At 35.2% G+C, this 17,160-nt stretch overlaps 1 protein-coding gene across 1 annotated transcript; it reads left to right on the top strand.

The window, feature by feature from the left end:
* Positions 1 to 11,542: 11,542 nt before the first annotated feature.
* On the top strand, positions 11,543 to 17,160 carry LOC149073054 (uncharacterized). Its single transcript, XM_089246167.1, has 3 exons — positions 11,543 to 11,577; positions 14,281 to 14,476; positions 16,741 to 17,160. Exons 1-3 carry the CDS (start codon positions 11,575 to 11,577, stop codon positions 17,130 to 17,132), a joined length of 591 nt encoding a protein of 196 aa, XP_089102293.1. The 5' UTR covers positions 11,543 to 11,574; the 3' UTR covers positions 17,133 to 17,160.

Here is a 17,160-nt window from a genome sequence, read left to right as displayed (position 1 = left end):
TTGCTCTAGAAGGTGTTGGCTGAGAACGGTGTCCCCCAACATCTTTCTCGGAAGACCACGTGACTCGATGAAAACAAACACGATCCCTCGTAGAGATCAATGTCAAAATTGTCGATTTTAGCATAGAAATGCGGAAATTTAGTAAAGTTTTCCGCCGCATCAATAATTTTAGAAGTTGTATTGAATTCTCGATTTTTCAAATATTGAGTTCGCTTATAGATACGAAGCCCAGAAAATTAAATATAAAATGATGAGCCAGATCCACTTTTGAGGTGGATATACATGCAATAACATTAATTTCAGCTTTTTATTTATATGTTCTCAAGCACGAAAATGAAAATTAATGTCTCCGTATTGTCTTATATTATCCAGTTGCATCAATCCATATGGTTTAGGATGTTTTGGAATTAATTATGGGCCCATATAAATTACATTGAAGAAATTTTGCAGCTTTAATCAAGCATTTTTTGAAGCAAAAACAGGCAGATCGATTCATTTCTGTGTTTCTTTAATTTAGATTGTTCCTTTCATGAGCCGCATGTGGCATTACTTTCATGAGAGTAATTAAAGATAATTTCAGAATTAATGAAAGAGATACTTTCAGCATTGACGAAATTGATAATTTCAAAATTAATGAAAGAGATACTTTCAGTATTGACAAAATTGATAATTCCAGAATTAATGAAAGTGATAATTCCAGAATTAATGAAAGTTATAATTCCGTAATTAATGAAAGATAATTCAAAAATTAATGAAAGTGATAATTCCAGAATTAATGAAAGATAATTCAAAAATTAATGAAAGTTATAATTCCAGCATTAATGAAAGTGATAATTCCAGCATTAATGAAAGTGATAATTCCAGCATTAGTGAAAGTGATAATTCCAGCATTAGTGAAAGTGATAATTCCAGCATTAGTGAAAGATGATTCCAGAATAAATGAAAGAAAAATTCTAGTTTTAATGAAACAAAAAATTTCAGTTCCAAAATAAATGAAAGCGATAATTTCAGCATTAATAATGAAAGAAATAATTCCAAAATTAATGAAAGAAAAATTATAGAATTAATGGAAGAGATAATTTCAAAATCGATGAAAGAAGTAATTTAAGCATTATTGAAGTGATAATTCCAAATTTAATGAAAGCGGTAATTCCAGAATTAATGAAAGCGGTAATTCCAGAATTAATAAAAGCGGTAATTCCAGAATTAATGAAAGCGGTAATTCCAGAATTAATGAAAGAAATAATTCCACCATTGATGAAAAAGTGATAATTCCAAAATTAATGAGAGATAATTCCAAAATTAACGAGGGATAATTCCAAAATTAATGAGAGATAGTTCCAAAATGCCAGAATTAGTGAGAGACATAATGCCAGAATTAATGCGATATAATTTCAGAATTAATGCGATATAATTTCAGAATCAATGCGATATAATTTCAGAATCAATGCGATATAATTTCAGAATCAATGCAATATAATTTCAGAATCAATGCGATATAATTTCAGAATCAATGAAAGAAATGATTTCAGCATTAATGGAAGAAATAACTTCAGCATTAATGAAAGAAACAAATCCAGAATTGATTAAAGCAATTACTCCAGAAGTAATGAAAGAAATAACAATTAATAAAGAAATAATTCCATAATTAATTTCAAAACATCCTAAACTATATGGATTGATGCAATTGGATAATATAAGACCATACGGAGACATCAATTTTCATTTTCGTGCTTGAGAACACATAAATAAAAAGCTGAAATTAATGTTATTGCATGGATATCCCCCTCAAAAGTGGGTCTGGCTCATTATTTTATATTTCATTTTCTGGGCTTCGTATTTCTAAGCGAACTCAATATTTTGAAAATCAAAAATTCAATTCAATTTTTAAAATTATTTATGCGGCGGAAAACCTTACTAAATTCCTGCACTTCTATGCTAAAATCGGAAGTTTTAACATTGATCTCTATGGGGAGTCGTGTTTGTTTTCACCGAGTCACGTGGTTTCCGTGCATTAGATGTAGACGACGTCGCGGCGGCTGGATGCTCCCTCCAGTAATATAAGCTCGATGTAATTATCACTAAAAAATGATGCCAAAAGTAAACAAAGTTGCTAACTCATGTTAAAATCACAGAAAAGTCGCCAATCGCGAGAAATGAAGCTCCACTTCAAATTGCTGTGAAATAAAAAAAAAAACATGACAAATGTGTGAGATGAATGTTCTTTTGAAGTCGTAATTATCGTAACGTAATTTCTGAGTTGGAAAGATAATTTCAAGATAATTGAAGAATATATAAAAAGTCAAGTTGGCTAAATCGAAAATACGTGAAAAACCGGGACATTTTTGCAAAAACGGCGGGACAGTGAAAAAAACCCAGAAAAAACCTGAACTGTCTGGGGAAATACGGGACGTGTGATCACCCTATTCAATAGTATAGCGACCATCTATGTACATAATCTTAGTGACGAAGCCCTCGGAATCTCTGCCCGCCAAATTCATGGTGCTGTAAGACACTTTCTGCCAAGCTTCGTCAATAAGAAATACGAAATGTAGGGTATTAAAATAATTTCCCCAAAATTCTTTGAGTGTTAGTTCTTTTCCACATAATATTGCAAAAAAATCTTTGAAAAAAATTCTTTGGTGTGGAACTTCTTAAAGTTTAAAATGATCTGTTGATTCCTGGGATAGACAGCTATGGTCGCAACCAGATGCTTTGTCAGTCGAGGCAAGCACGTATTTCGGCGACCCCTTGTGATGTTGAACAGGAGGTTAAATTTGCAACCCCCTCTGATTCGGCGCCCGGAGCACCAGACCCGCCTGTCTTCCCCCCTCCAGCTGCAGCCCTGTGGATAACAGTAGTCGTGTTTGAGAGTGGGAGCTTTACTCTGATGAAATTCAATTATTCAATCGAATCTTTTGCCAAATAAAAAAAAAATGGCATGTGGTCACTGATATCTACAATATGTTTTTTCGGAATTTAGTCCGTTTTGCCTGTTTTTGAGGCTTGCTTTGCGCCGGCTTGTGTGTTCGTAAGCTAAGACTAGTTCGTAAACCAATTTTTCGCAAATCGAGATGTTCGTAAACTTAGGGTTGACTGAATCCTACATTTTCCATTCCGATATAGCGACCACCAGATATAACGACCATTTTCGACAGAACGATGGGGGTCGTTATAACGAGCGTCGACAATATATTCTTCATACTTTTTGGCTAATTCATCGTTTAATTGTGCTTATTCTGCTTATGCATCGTTTGGAAAATTTTTAATCGTAAACTCGTTTTGAAATATGGTTATCATACAAAACACGAAAAAGCGGGCATAAAAATTATTTTTCCAATCTACGACAAATGGTTTATCTACTTTTTCAGTTGTTTTTTGTTTTTTTTTGGACTGAAAAATATTTTACATTTACTTAATATAACTTTTTTCCGTAATTCAAACATATAAATAAATAGAAGAATTCTATGTATGGTGTGGCAAAAAGCCTCTTAGACTAGTTAGATAGAGCAGATATTAGTTAGATAGATCAGTGGCGTAGCCAGGTTTTTGTCAGTGGGGAGCGAAATATAATAAGGGTCATATTCTGTTCCTCATTTAGGCGCAATTAAAAAAAATTAGTGTATACAACGAAACTTGTTAAAATTTCAATAAAAACTTAATTTGTTTACGTGTGTGTGTTTTCGTGTTTATTTTTCATACAACTTTTTTAACTGAAAATAAAAATGTAAATAATAGTTTATATATAGTGTAAACTACAAGATATGCGGAACGAAAAACCCTAAAAAATTTAACTTGTCACGACAGTGAAAAAAATATATTTATGGGTTTCTTAGAACTATGTAATATTGTTTTTATCATGGGATGTTCATGCAACTGTTTTGCACTCATTAGTGAAGCTGAAAAAGTCCGATTAAAACCTATCCACTTCCTCTATGATTTTTGACGCGAATTTTTTTTCACGTCAAATTTCGGCTCAAATTTCACACTCTAACACCTCCTTCAGGGCCGGTCTTAGACCTAGTGGCGCCCGGTGCAAAAACAGTAGTCAGCGCCCCCCCCCTCCCCCAGGCGGAAATCTAGAGTGATGTGTCAGAGGCATAATTTGGTAGTCATTACTGTCCCATAACATACGGAACAGATTCCTTCTACCATATTATCAGACTCTTGGTGTGGTGATCGTCCCCATCCCCCCACCTCATGGTTGGATATTAAGGGGCGAAGAAGTCGGGAAAGCTTCTTCTAGAATGGGATTACTGCTATTTAATTTGTAAACAAGCATAAAAACCCAACTTGTTTGATTTCATTAAGAAATTTAAAAACATTAAAAAGAAGCAAAACGTCACACATTTATTCAGGATACTCATCACAAAGGATCTATCTTCTTCACTTATTTTAATTAAGTTTTATGGTAAAATTCTTATAGTGCACGCATCAGGTACGGCCTAAGATGATAATAAAAGTGGTTAAATTAAAAAGTGATATTTTTCCGTATGATTTCTTTCATATTTATGAAACTCGTGAACTTCATTCGAAATCATCCCTTTCAGACGCAGTACTAAGACACAGAAGGGGCAAGCAAACACCGGCTAAAGCACCGGACCCTGCCAATTGGGCAGGCCCGTAACTATTCTGAGGCAACTTGGGCGGTGCCCCGAGCCGAATGGAGGGGGAGGGAGCGCTTGTAACTCTTCCTTTTTCTGAACATAACCATTTCAAGGAGACTCCAAGAAAAGATTGCCTCCGAGAAAGCAAGCTACGACCCTGGGGAAGGGGAGGGCCGTCTTAAGAGCATCATGGGAGCTCCCCGGGCCAAGTGGTTTTCCTGAGACCCTACCTAGTAAATTCTAGAAAATTTTAACTAGATCTCATCCTTCTACTCTTGAGGCTTCTGGGCCGCTCCCGGGTGGGCCCATGTGTTAAGACGGCACTGGGAAGGGGTTGTTTTCTTCTTTGTAGATTTTTTTTTATCCTCAGGGACTTCAGCTTTAATTTCAACGATAATGCACAATTCTTGAAGTTTGAGCTAAACATTCCTGAAGTAAAAAAAAGAATATCTAAATTGAAAAGGAGCAACCCGCACGGTTGTGCATACAGGGTCTAAAAGGGTTAGGCATAATCACCGGTAAAGGTGATAAATGTCGCGAAATTTATCAAACTTACTGAGACAATTGGTGATTATGCATTACCGAGATTCAACGCATTTACCGTTACATACATTTGATTCTATATTTCATCAGCTTCAAAAAACCTCATTTCAAATATACGAAGATACATATCCTAAATTTCTCTTATACGAAATGGATTTGCCGCTGCCCCCCCCCCCCCCATTGTTTCGGATATGTGAGGTACACTATTTTATTTCCATATTTCCGTGGAAGTCCCAATTAACCTACCTATTTAGCTGCATATAGTCCGTAGATTATACGTTTAAAAAAATTACGTTGAAATAAAAACAAAACGTCAGAAATGAGAGTTTCTCAGTGTGGATCGAAGTTGCATGAGAAAAGTCTTAACTTTGAAGTGGCTTAAGTCAGCACCTCTTACAGATAGAAGGCCTATACATTCTGCTTGTGACGTCAGTAAATAGTCCATTTTCCCTCAGAATATTCAGGGGGAAAAATGCTCGTGCCAGTATCATCGTTGTGAGGAAAAAAAATGATCGGGCTCAGAGAATTGGCGATTTATATGACCCATATCCAATCACTATGCGGTATTTGCGAGCCAATCAGGAAGATTCTATGCCAAAATAAGAAGAAACGAAATAGGATGCTGTGTTTCAAAATGTAGCAAACTTGCTAGGTAGTCTGAATGACGTTTATGGCAAACAGTGCAGAGGCCTTCTATTTCTAGGAGGTGCTGCTTTAGTGCGGATAAACCACTGCGTCTTATCTACGGTTTAATTTTTTTTCTGAGAGAGGTTTCATTAGTTATAATTACGTTAAAAATTTATTAACAAAAACATATATTTTTTAAATATTTATTGATTGGGTAGATGCCAGTACAAAAATTGATATTTTCTCTACAAAACCGTGTTAAACACCCCCTCCTTGAGAGCGATTTTATATAGATAAAGGAAATTTTCTCATATCGGTTATATACCGCTGCGGACGTGATGCCTTTTTTTCCTCAAACTAGCGAAGTTTGCATCTGCGGATTATAAGCAGCAAAATTCGATAGGTTTTGTTTAATTCTTATTCAAGATTAACGTCGAGGAAATGACTTATCTTCAAAATGGCTTTCTTCAAGATGATTAAAATTCTTACAAATGTTATAGAAAACTAATGCAACAAAAATTAAAATCGAAAATTTTACTAGAATCATCAGATTTTCATTTCGATCGAATTCATATTGAGGTTTTCGGCCCTTCTTGAAAGTCGGTTGGAAAAAAAAAATCAAATTGAATTTCCAACATACGTTCCTCATTAGTTTCTTGAAAGGAAAAAGATGTCTTTTTAGAGTCCCGTTGTGGCCACACCTTACCTAGACAAAGATACTGTCTAGGACAGGGGCGTAGCCAGAAATTTCTTTCGGGGGGGGACCACTTTCATTTCGGAGGGGGACCAAAGTGACAGAACAATGGATTTGGCCATCTTTTTCCCTTTTTTCGGTCATTTTCTCACATTTCGGGGGGGGGGGGACCAGACCCCCCAAGTCCCCCCCCCCCCCCCGCTACGCCCTTGGTCTAGGTGCCTCATAGGAAGCTTTACCGTTACTCACCGGGCATCTGGAACAAGATCCATGAAACTATTGAGTATCGTTGTAGCGAGGTTTTGTACTAGTTTTCAAGAGAGAGAAAGTTGGCATCTAGAAAAAGTCATAAATAATTACAGAATATACAGAAGTGCTGAAAAATCAAATCCGCATAAAAATACATGACCACACTAAACGAAAATTATTAAAATTTAGATTTATTTGAAGAAATAATTTCAGAACTGAAGAAATTTTTGAACTAATGAAAGAAATAATATCCTGAATTTAAGAAAAACATTCAGAATCTATCTTAATTGTGAATAAATCTTTAGTAATTTAGACGCTCTTTTGTTTCATCCAGGGCCCCGGTCCAGGGCCACCTCAAGATAACTTGGTCAGCCGAGCGAGCACACATTTTGGTGCCACAGTGTGTAAGGGGCGCTTGCAGGATGAATTCGGTCCCCGCAGAATCAGACCCGCTTGCTCTACCATAGTTTCACTCCCGGGCGCTCCGGTTAAGACGTCTCTATCAACATACAACTTAAGAAGTCCTCGCTTCAGGCGTTTTTCCATTAAGTAGTCTTATTTTCAGAATCCCGGTGTTTTTTCCCTATATCAAGACATCATTCGTTTAACAATTTTTTTCGTGCATTCTGCACACTCATCGTAATGAGAATTGATGAATTCAATGTTGAAGATGTGATTGAGGTATAAATTCATGAACCCCAGCGACTCCTGCAGCGATGTTTTGACGCAATACATTAGGTAATTTTATGCTACTGTTTGGGGAGGAAACCAGGGCTAAACGCATCTATTGTCCGACAATCTTGGGGGCAAGTAAAAATTTTAAATACCCGACTATAAGTGAATGCACACCCCTACGGGGGGGGGGGGGGCTTTGCGAATCACCGAAGTAGCGTGTATAGTGAACGGAAGCGGGCGGCTAAGTTCTACCTCCACCCTGCCACCTATGTCAATAATACAATTTTTTTCACTGAACAGGGAGTGGATGATCGTCTCCATGCTCCTCTTTCTCTGCCTACGTATGTATCCGGCGCTAGTACATAAAATATTGATTCGAGCATGTAAACCAGTCCCTGGTATTATTTCAACTACCATTTTCAGATATCCGATGTCAATAATGTCTTGTGCCAGAGTACGATAATCAGTGATATGTCTGCAGCTGTTTTTCTAATGCATACATATATATATTTTACAAAATCACTGCTCCTAGTATACAGTATTAACATGTCATCGCTTCGAAGATCTCAAAAAGTATACAGTAGATTCTCACTAATCCGGAGCATATAAGACTAGGGTTATGATGAAGTACTGAAATCACCGGATTACCGGAAGGTAGGTGAAAAAAAAATTAAATGTACTGCAAATTTCTGTGCATAGATACGAACAAGGCGCTATTTCCGCATAGGCGGATGGATTTGTCCCCGGGTATCATAATTTTGGGAGCTCGGAAGTTGAAACATATATTCATTGACTAATGAAACATCTTTGACCTAAGTTGCAAGCATAGACTAAAGATATAAATAGACCGCGCACGCTATTCATAAAACTTGTCGAACGTGAAGAAAAGATGAGCAGTATTGTATTGTCGGGGGAAGAACAGGTTCTGCGCTATTACATTTGGCTCGTTTTCGCAGAACATAGTGATTTCGTGTTAATGCTAGGATGTTGCTGTAACGAAATTTGACTCGATCGAGTTGATGAAAACTTTCCTTCATCTGTTCAATGAATTTCATTCATTCTTTTGTAAAATATTTAGGGAATGAGGGATTCGAAAAAAAAATCAATTCTATATAAATGTAATATAAACAAATATTGAAAAACGAAATTGTTTTATTTTCCAAAAGGGATAATTCCTAATAACTTTTGAGTTTTTAAACCTTATTATATAACCTATCTCTTATATATACAGTCTATGTCATTTATATTTTCAAATATTCTCTTCTCATTCACTTTGTCACTTTTAATTTCGAAAATTTATTTTAACTAGGGGTTATTAAAACATAAAAATTATCTTCCAAGAACATTAAAATTACTCTAATCATACATTTATCTTGAGTATATAATTATAATGCATCATATTATGTTATGTAATGTAACACATTCACACTCGTACCATATTCAGTCATGAGATATTTAAATAATAAGTAAAAGTTTCATTTCCAACATTCCTGAAAAACCTTTTATAACCTTATCACACAAAAATTTAAACACTTATATAATATTTCCGGAATAAAATGAATTTTTCAAGAAAATGGCAATACCTCATCGTCAGTACTTTTCTAAATTATAAGAAATGAAATTTCGTGTAGCGTATATATGTAATAATTTAGAGTACGTAAATGTATGTTACATGTGACATATGTGTAACCTCTTCGCTCCAGAAGTATACATATGTGAATCTTCATTTTTTTTAGGCATTAAGTAGTTTTTAGAATGATTCTTTCTTCAAGTTAACATCTGGAGTTACACATAGTGACGTCAGATCTTAACTCAGACGGTCCTAATAAAGATATTGACTGAATATTAATTAATCAATTAATTAATTGATTTTTCTTGTTTGAGGGCAATTTCACACATACAACGCAAACGCAAATTAATCAATAAAAAAATTTCTTTTCTGTAATAGTTTTATCTCAAGCGTGAAGAGAGGTAAAAATACTATTTTTAGAGGTAGTTATACATTTTTATGCAAAACTGCCATTGTCTAGAGATTGAATTTTCATTACATTCTATTTAAATAAAATACTGTATTTGCCATAAATTCCTCATTCTGAAAAGCATATTTTCTTCAAGTTGAGTGAAACTCGAATAAACTCACTAGCTCGCCAAATCTTGCGGAGACATATATTTCAGTTAAAAGTTAATAAAACTCATTACTTCAATCATTTATTACCAAAAATTCTATTAAAACATTTAATAATGGCCCATGACATTTGAATTTTACCAAAACTTGGAACTTTAATTGAATTAAATCCAAAATGGAATCGTTAAAAACTGAGACTACGTCAGAAATCCACTGAATCGTCAATTTAATATTCCAATTTTTAATTTATAAGAAGGGGAATGAGCAAAATAGTATTCCCTTGTGAAAGGATACTGGTCTCCCTTTCCTAAACCATTCAGAACATCCGAAAGCTGCGCAAGTGTTGGCCATTCTAATCAAAAATAAGACAGCGCGTGTAGATCGTCATACGAATAGCCATAAGGAAAGCATTGAAAGCGAGATTCCCTGACCAGCCTTTTGACCGGAGACACGTGACTCCGGATCTTTGCTTCACATTGTAACCCCTCGCGCGAACCGTCAACCCGAAGGAAGTCAACCCGAAAACGCCGCATTACTGGTCGAGCCAGAGCCAGACTATTGGAGGAAACTGCATTACTTAATACTGTATAAACAAATATTAATAGTAATAGTTTATATTGTATGAACACAAAGAAAAAAATATGTATTCAAAAAATGTTAATAAAATCTCACCAATCGAATATTAAGGAAAAGAAAATATCTAGAAAAAATATTGACCACTTGATGAAAATATAATGTAGTACTCCACTTCGGGTATGAAGATATCAGTATTGAAGTGGTAGAGAACATACTATAAAACGAACACAAGCTTCTGGAAGTTATAAGCTTTGCGATAACCGCAGTCCATGTATATTCTAAGCCCTCTTTTTTCCTTACTCAAAAACTTGCTTTTATCAATTGTACAGTGTATGCTTAGAACATACAACGTATTATTTATTTTCACTATTATACTTAGATTTCACAGCGTATGTAAAATCAACATAGAACGACAGTAAAAAATTCAGAACTTGTTTTTTTGTCGCAATCTTTGAAGACTTCGTTAGTCATTTTTAGAAAGATAGGCGACAATGTAGGCAGAATTTTGATTGGGTCTCCCCCCTGGCTATACGCCACTGTGTACTGCTACCATGTTGGCCTATACGAATTCACTGAAGTAGGATATTCAAGAATTCCGTGCTTTTTTTTCATTTCACAATTTTGTAAATCTCCTTAATCTTTCTACCTTAACAACTAAAAAAACATTAACGCTAAATAATTTGATTGTAACATGAAATTGCTATCACATCACCATGGCCTCCACAGGGCCCCTAGGGATGGGGATCTCAGTAGAGGCCCCTGAGCCAGACTTTTCACGGGCTCCTATATAGGTAATTTATAGTGTAAAAAAACTAAAAATTATGAGAATCGTGTTGGGCCCTGGGATCGGGGACCATGCTCATTACAACCACCAGCAGCAGACAAACTCGAATCATTTTCTCAAAATATCACCAAGGTTGCAGTACTACTTTTTTCCGTTACTTTTTTTTTAATGTTCGTTAATCGGAGAGAGTGTATATTCTCATTATTATCTCTCTGTATTCTCATTCTTTTACCATCAAGATATTTTACTGCAGGCCATGTAGTATTCAAAACTTTTATAGGCCATAAAAAACCATACATAAAGAGTTGACGAAATATTTTGTGTACAACATTTTTTTAGACTAGGTAAAAGATATAACCGGATTGTAATTATCAAGTTTGCAGCATCAATAGAAAGAATATAACCTCATAACCTCTTTCTGAAAAAAAGTATACTGTAGTTATATATCTGAAAGGTTTTTTTTTCTTCTCCATGTTCATTCGAATATTACGGAACTTTTGCATTCATTTCACACTTCAGTAAAAATCACACAAACAATTAAACACCGGAAACAAACGGAAAGAGAGTGTCCGAACGTAATGACATACCACTTATGATTTGGACACTTGATTCAACAGCGATGCATAAAACTGCATCGAGAGATACAAGGAGCGGTCATTTTTTTATAAACTGAACCTCAAACAGACTCTAAAAAATGGTAAGTTCTTTAATAGAGGAAATTTACGTATATAAGTAATGAAATACAGGCGAACTTGGCTAATCCGAACTTAAGTAATTCGAATTTTAAGAATGCCCCTTGAGTTTCCTATTAAATTTAATGTCAAAATTACTTGTTTAATTCGATCGTTTTTTCGAACGTTTTGAATAATTCGAAGTTTTATTCAGATATGTCTCATTTCTTTGAATTCCTGGCTAGCTTTTGCTCATATTTTCTTTTATTCCACGGAAATATGGTGTAAAAACATTAAAAAAATATGGTTAACCAAATTTGAATATTTCTTGTTGGGACTGTAAGTAAGAAGCAATGTTTTTTCGTTATCTTTCTCACATACACTGGCTTTTAAATTTCTGCTGGCAGCTGGTGTTTCACCGGATCTTGAATGACTTCATCAACAATTGCCAATGTCTACAGACGCAAATGCTAATACTCAGGAAATATGAAACTTTGTGTATATGTGGTAATCACTGCTCCACAGACCGAATGTTTTTAAATTGGCCTGCTGAACCCAGTCACTCGTCTGGTAAAATGTGTTGGAGATTTATGGCTCTCTAGCATTACTGCTCGTTTTCATTTCAAAATAACGACGTAGCTTTAGCAAGTTTTAATAAACTTGCACTTTGAAAAAACTTTTTTTTCACAAATTATATATATAGTCCTTTGTCCCTTAATACATGCTGTTCTTTCCCTCATTTCCAAAGATTTTTTTAATTCAAATATCTCAGCTGTGGTACTGCAGATTAAAATTCAAAGTTTTCGGATGTTTTAGCCGACGTGACGTAAAGTTTTTTCGGCCAAAAACCCAAAAAATTTGAATTTTACTTTACATGATGGCCACGAAAGCCTTATTTGTTTCACGATATTGCAGAGTTTACTCTTTACCTTTATTGCGCTTAGAAACATATGATTTTTTTTTTTTTTTGGGCTCAATAGAAACGGGACAAAAACTTTTTAACTTACACAACTTTAAGTCAGTCAAAGAACTTTCAAATTCGAGAACAGGGGACCGTATGAAAAAAAATTAAATTTTATGGCTCTTAGTAAAATGAATGGCATATCTAAAATGGGCACGTTATTTGAATACTTTTTATAACTGAAAGCCTGTTTCTGTAACCAATGGTTCATGAGTTATTTGAGCTGAAACGTATTCAAGTTTTCACCCCGTATAATAGAGTAGAGCCTCGGTAATGTTGTGATGTATTTGTGGAACGTTATCACGGTGAAAATTGGTCTTTTTCTTCATTTTGTAATTTTGGTATTATAATGGCAGAATATATAGGGTGTCCTGTAAGTGCTAGCACAGCCTTTATCTCATCAACCGTCCGTCGAATTCAAATAGCTCTGTGAATATTGCCTTTACAAACATGAATTTTTTTTTGTTGGCATCAGGAGAGAAAGGGCAACAACTTTCTAACTGGAAGTTAGAGCACATAGGGAACCATGTGTAAATTTATGCAAATACAAATACAACGCCACAACAGGCAAATTGCCCAACGAGGTGGCTGACTTAAGAACATCATGGATCCCCGAGCCATTTTTTGGAGGCCCTACCTACTACTGCTACACCAAACATGCACCCCCCCCCGCGGAACCCCCCAACGAACGGGTACATGCGGGAATGTGCGTGTACGTGTAGTGCAACCTGACGTAAAGTTTGTTTCTGTGTAATGCTTGTTATGTGTAGTGCTGTCATCTGCCCCCAGTTTTTCTAACTATGAGTGAAGTGTTATGATTGAATGATTTACCGTTGTAGGACTGTTGCTCTCTGTGGCGAGACTTTTTAACGGGGAGATCGGCTCGCATTTGCGCCTTGAAGTTGGGAACCACAGAAAACCAACTTCAGCCGACCACCACTGTGGGGTTCGAACCCGGATCCTCGCATCACGAGTCCGGCACTATAACCACTCGACCACCACAGCGGCGAGATGTTTTAGATGTTTTATTTTGCTACACACTGTATTTTACCCGGCAAAACTGGTACAGAGCAATTTTTGAACGCCTGTTGAGTATTTTTTAAATATCTCTGCGCGTGACGGACGGCTGATGAGATAAAGGCCATGCTAGCACTTACAGGACACCCTGTATAGGGTTCATGTTGTTCTAAAGCTACAAAGAAAATGATGAAGAATTTTTTTGATTCCCCGAAAACTAAAATCAGTACGAAATTACCAAGTTTCAAACCCTACATTCAAAAAAATGAATCATTGTGTGATTGTCTTCATAGCTCCTTCCACGAGAACTACACTGCTCAAAACAATTAGGAGAAATGTAGTTTTCATTTAATTGTGATTTTTAAACATTTTAATTGATAAAATATTGATAAAGAACATTTTTAGGTATTCACAAAGAGTTGTAATATATAAATAATAATCATAAATTTCATAATTTAAGTAAATAATACATATATCCCCTAATCCTAATTGTTTTGAGCAGGGTATAATCAATATTATCCTGTTACTTTTTAACTTTTAGCATGAACGTTTTTCTTACAAATATTTCGAATTAAAATTTCAATCTAATTATTTTTCGATTTTCAAGTATTTTACACAACTTACGATTCCATGGAAATCATATTAAAACAATATAATTAACAATATATTAAGTCAATATAATAGCATAATCTATAAAATATCAGTCACATGAAATAACTGTTTTTTAAATTTCTTTTAATTTTATGATCAGTCTTTTCAAGCAGGAATGGTTTTTGGCCTTTTGCTTTGCGGAGCAGTCATCGTAAAGGCGATCCAAGCAAAGGGCATGGAAAAGGAATATTCAGACAAAAATATCGACAAACCTTGGGAAACCGAAGAACAGGAGTGGACTCTGGTCAATAGCAATGATTCCAAAGACAATCGTTTGGAGCTCATCGCTTCTAGAGGTCAGTTGCCTTTTTCTTTATCATTTACAACAGGTGCTCAACCTTTTTTGAAGGGGCGGGGGTTGGGCATTATAAAGTGGTTTAAGTGCTGGGATTTCAAGTGGTAGCGCTCGAGTGAGGGAGGCATGATGAAATTAATTTGGAGAAATTTCCGGAAAAAATCCAGCAGACGAGTTTATGAGTGTGGAGATTTTATGCCACGTCGAATTCTCCCATAGATTGGAGGATAACTAGAGCAGAGGTGCTGTGTTATGCACCTGTGGGCATGGCCCCCGCATCCTAAAGCAGGGCCCCAGGCTGAATGAATGCGATTCCTAGGCTGGGATCCTTTACAGCCCCCCGGTCAAACTTTCCACAGACAATCGTATATCTTCTATAGTTAATTTATAGCGTGAAAAATCAAAGAATGATGATAATTGTCCCGGGCCCCAAGGCTAGAGCCCTGTCAGCCCCGCCCATGTGGGGCCATGCCTGTGGGTGCTCGGCTTGAGCTTTATATGGCAAATTTAATTTCTGAATGAATTTTGGGCTGTTTGAATGAATTTTTACTGCTGTGGGGGTGCTCGAGCACCTACTGAACCCCGGCTCTGCACCTGACGCCACTGAACTCGAGATACCATTCAATTTATATCCTACAACCGGTAGCCTATTTGAATTTTCGATTGGTAAGGGACAATTCTAGATTGTGGTGTCACAGGGAATTCTTCTCTAATAGGGGTGTTAATATAGAGCTTATATATATAACCCCGTGGGTAGTAAATTTTATCACAATTAACACGTTTAAAATGGGGCATTGTATAATATTTTATCATTTGTGCATGTAGTTTTTAGTTTTTAAAATTGATTTTTTAATTGAGTTGCTGTATTTTAGTAATATATGACATCCATACTTGTTATGGGCATCTTTTTCTTAGCCACCTCGTTGGGCATTTTGCCTGTTATGGCGTTGTGTTTGTATTTGAAGGATCAGAAACTTTGCTATTTTCAGTTACATTTCCAAAAATTAAAAAAAAGTAAAAATAATATAATAAATTAATAAAATAAAATAATAATCATAATAAGGAATAAAATAATAATCATAATAAGGAATAAAATAATAATCATAATAAAGAATAAAATAATAATCATAATAAGGAATAAAATAATAATCATAATAAAGAATAAAATAATAATCATAATAAGGAATAAAATAATAATCATAATAAGGAATAAAATAATAATATTCCTCAATCATTTGATAAAAATCTATCGGTCTTTCAGAAGGTTCATCAGTTAGAATAGTGATGGGCAAACTACGGCCCGCGGGCCAGATGCGACCCACTTAGAGGTTCTATCCGGTCCACCACAGATTTCAAAATAATATCAATTTTCAGTTTCGGTGTTTTAAAAAAATCCATTTAAAAGGTATTTTTTTCTGCATAAGGGAAAATATAGTTTTGAGAATCTATAAAAATAGAAATTGATTTTTAAAAACTTTTGTATATGGAAAAAAATGAAACAAATATGCAATAAATGTGCATAAAGTTATGAAAATATACTTGTTTATTTTTTTCACAGTTGTAATAATACATATATAGATAAATCATTGTCTCTCATTTGCAATGGAGAACCTTGGCAGTCTTTAAAATATACAACCCCTCTTCATTTCTAAGCATAAAAGTTCCAATTATGGATCAATGTCCGAATATGTCCAGCCCGTCAAAAAATTTTCTTTTTATTTTTTTGGCCCGCGTCTAAAAAAGTTTGCCCATCACTGAGTTTGGCAAAATTTTTTTCCAAAATCTTCTAAAACATAGATCTCCATTTTTTAAAAGAAATTTCCACTGTATTATCTAACATAATACTTGATTCCGTGTAGGCTTCAGATACGTCATTCATGTTGTAAAAGGTTGTATAGTTATCAAAATAAAGAAATTAACTTTTCCCAAATTTCCTCCTTTTTTTCGAATTTGAATATATCTCAGTGAATATTGCACTTAAAAACGTTGGATTTTTTTTTTTTTAGTTTGCATCAGGACAGGCAAGACAACAACTTTGCAATTGGGATTTTGGGCACTGGGACGGTATTAAATGTGAGGTTTTTTTTTATTTTGATAACTACAATTCCTTGCAACATGAATGATATATCTGAGTAGCCTACTACACGTTATTTGGATACTTTTTCTGATTGGAAGTATGCCTCTAGGATCAAAAGTTCGCCAGTAAAATGTCATACCCCCTGTTACCTTTAAATTCTATATTTATATATGTTCTGTCTTTCACAGGTGCAGAAAATGTGAAAGACGTACCGTCTGAAATATTAAGTAACAGAAGAAACGAATGGTATGAAAGATTATGGAAAACTAAGCCTTATGACTTCAACCATAAAAGTATTTTAACTTCTGACTGGTTCAAAGCTGATAAAGGATTTTACGATGTCGAAATTGGTAGCCAACCCGAATCCACTTTCAAGAAGAGCAAGTTTTACGGCAATGGAGGTTTCTATGGCGGAGTTAGTGTACCCATGAAGTTCAAACCTAGAATAACGAGAGTTGGTATGAAAAATATTGGTGGCAACGGAGACACGTGGAAACCAGTATGGAAGCCATCCCGTCCACTTTGTGTTTGCAATCGGCAAAGTTACGAGCAAAATCGTCGAAAGCGGTGCGATCTGTGATGATTCAATTCTTCGGAAATATGAACAG

Source organism: Pholcus phalangioides, unplaced genomic scaffold (assembly GCF_987345545.1).
Source record: "Pholcus phalangioides strain wild (caught in Gottingen) unplaced genomic scaffold, Ppha-v1.0 ptg000017l_1, whole genome shotgun sequence".
NCBI lineage: Eukaryota > Metazoa > Arthropoda > Arachnida > Araneae > Pholcidae > Pholcus > Pholcus phalangioides.
Note: the sequence above shows the minus strand (reverse complement) of the source record. Positions and strands in the feature narration are given on the sequence as shown.

Coding starts and splice junctions, on each gene's coding strand:
- LOC149073054 (XM_089246167.1), top strand. Junction 14,477..16,740: donor GGAGCTCATCGCTTCTAGAG/GTCAGTTGCCTT, acceptor TGTCTTTCACAG/GTGCAGAAAATGTGAAAGAC.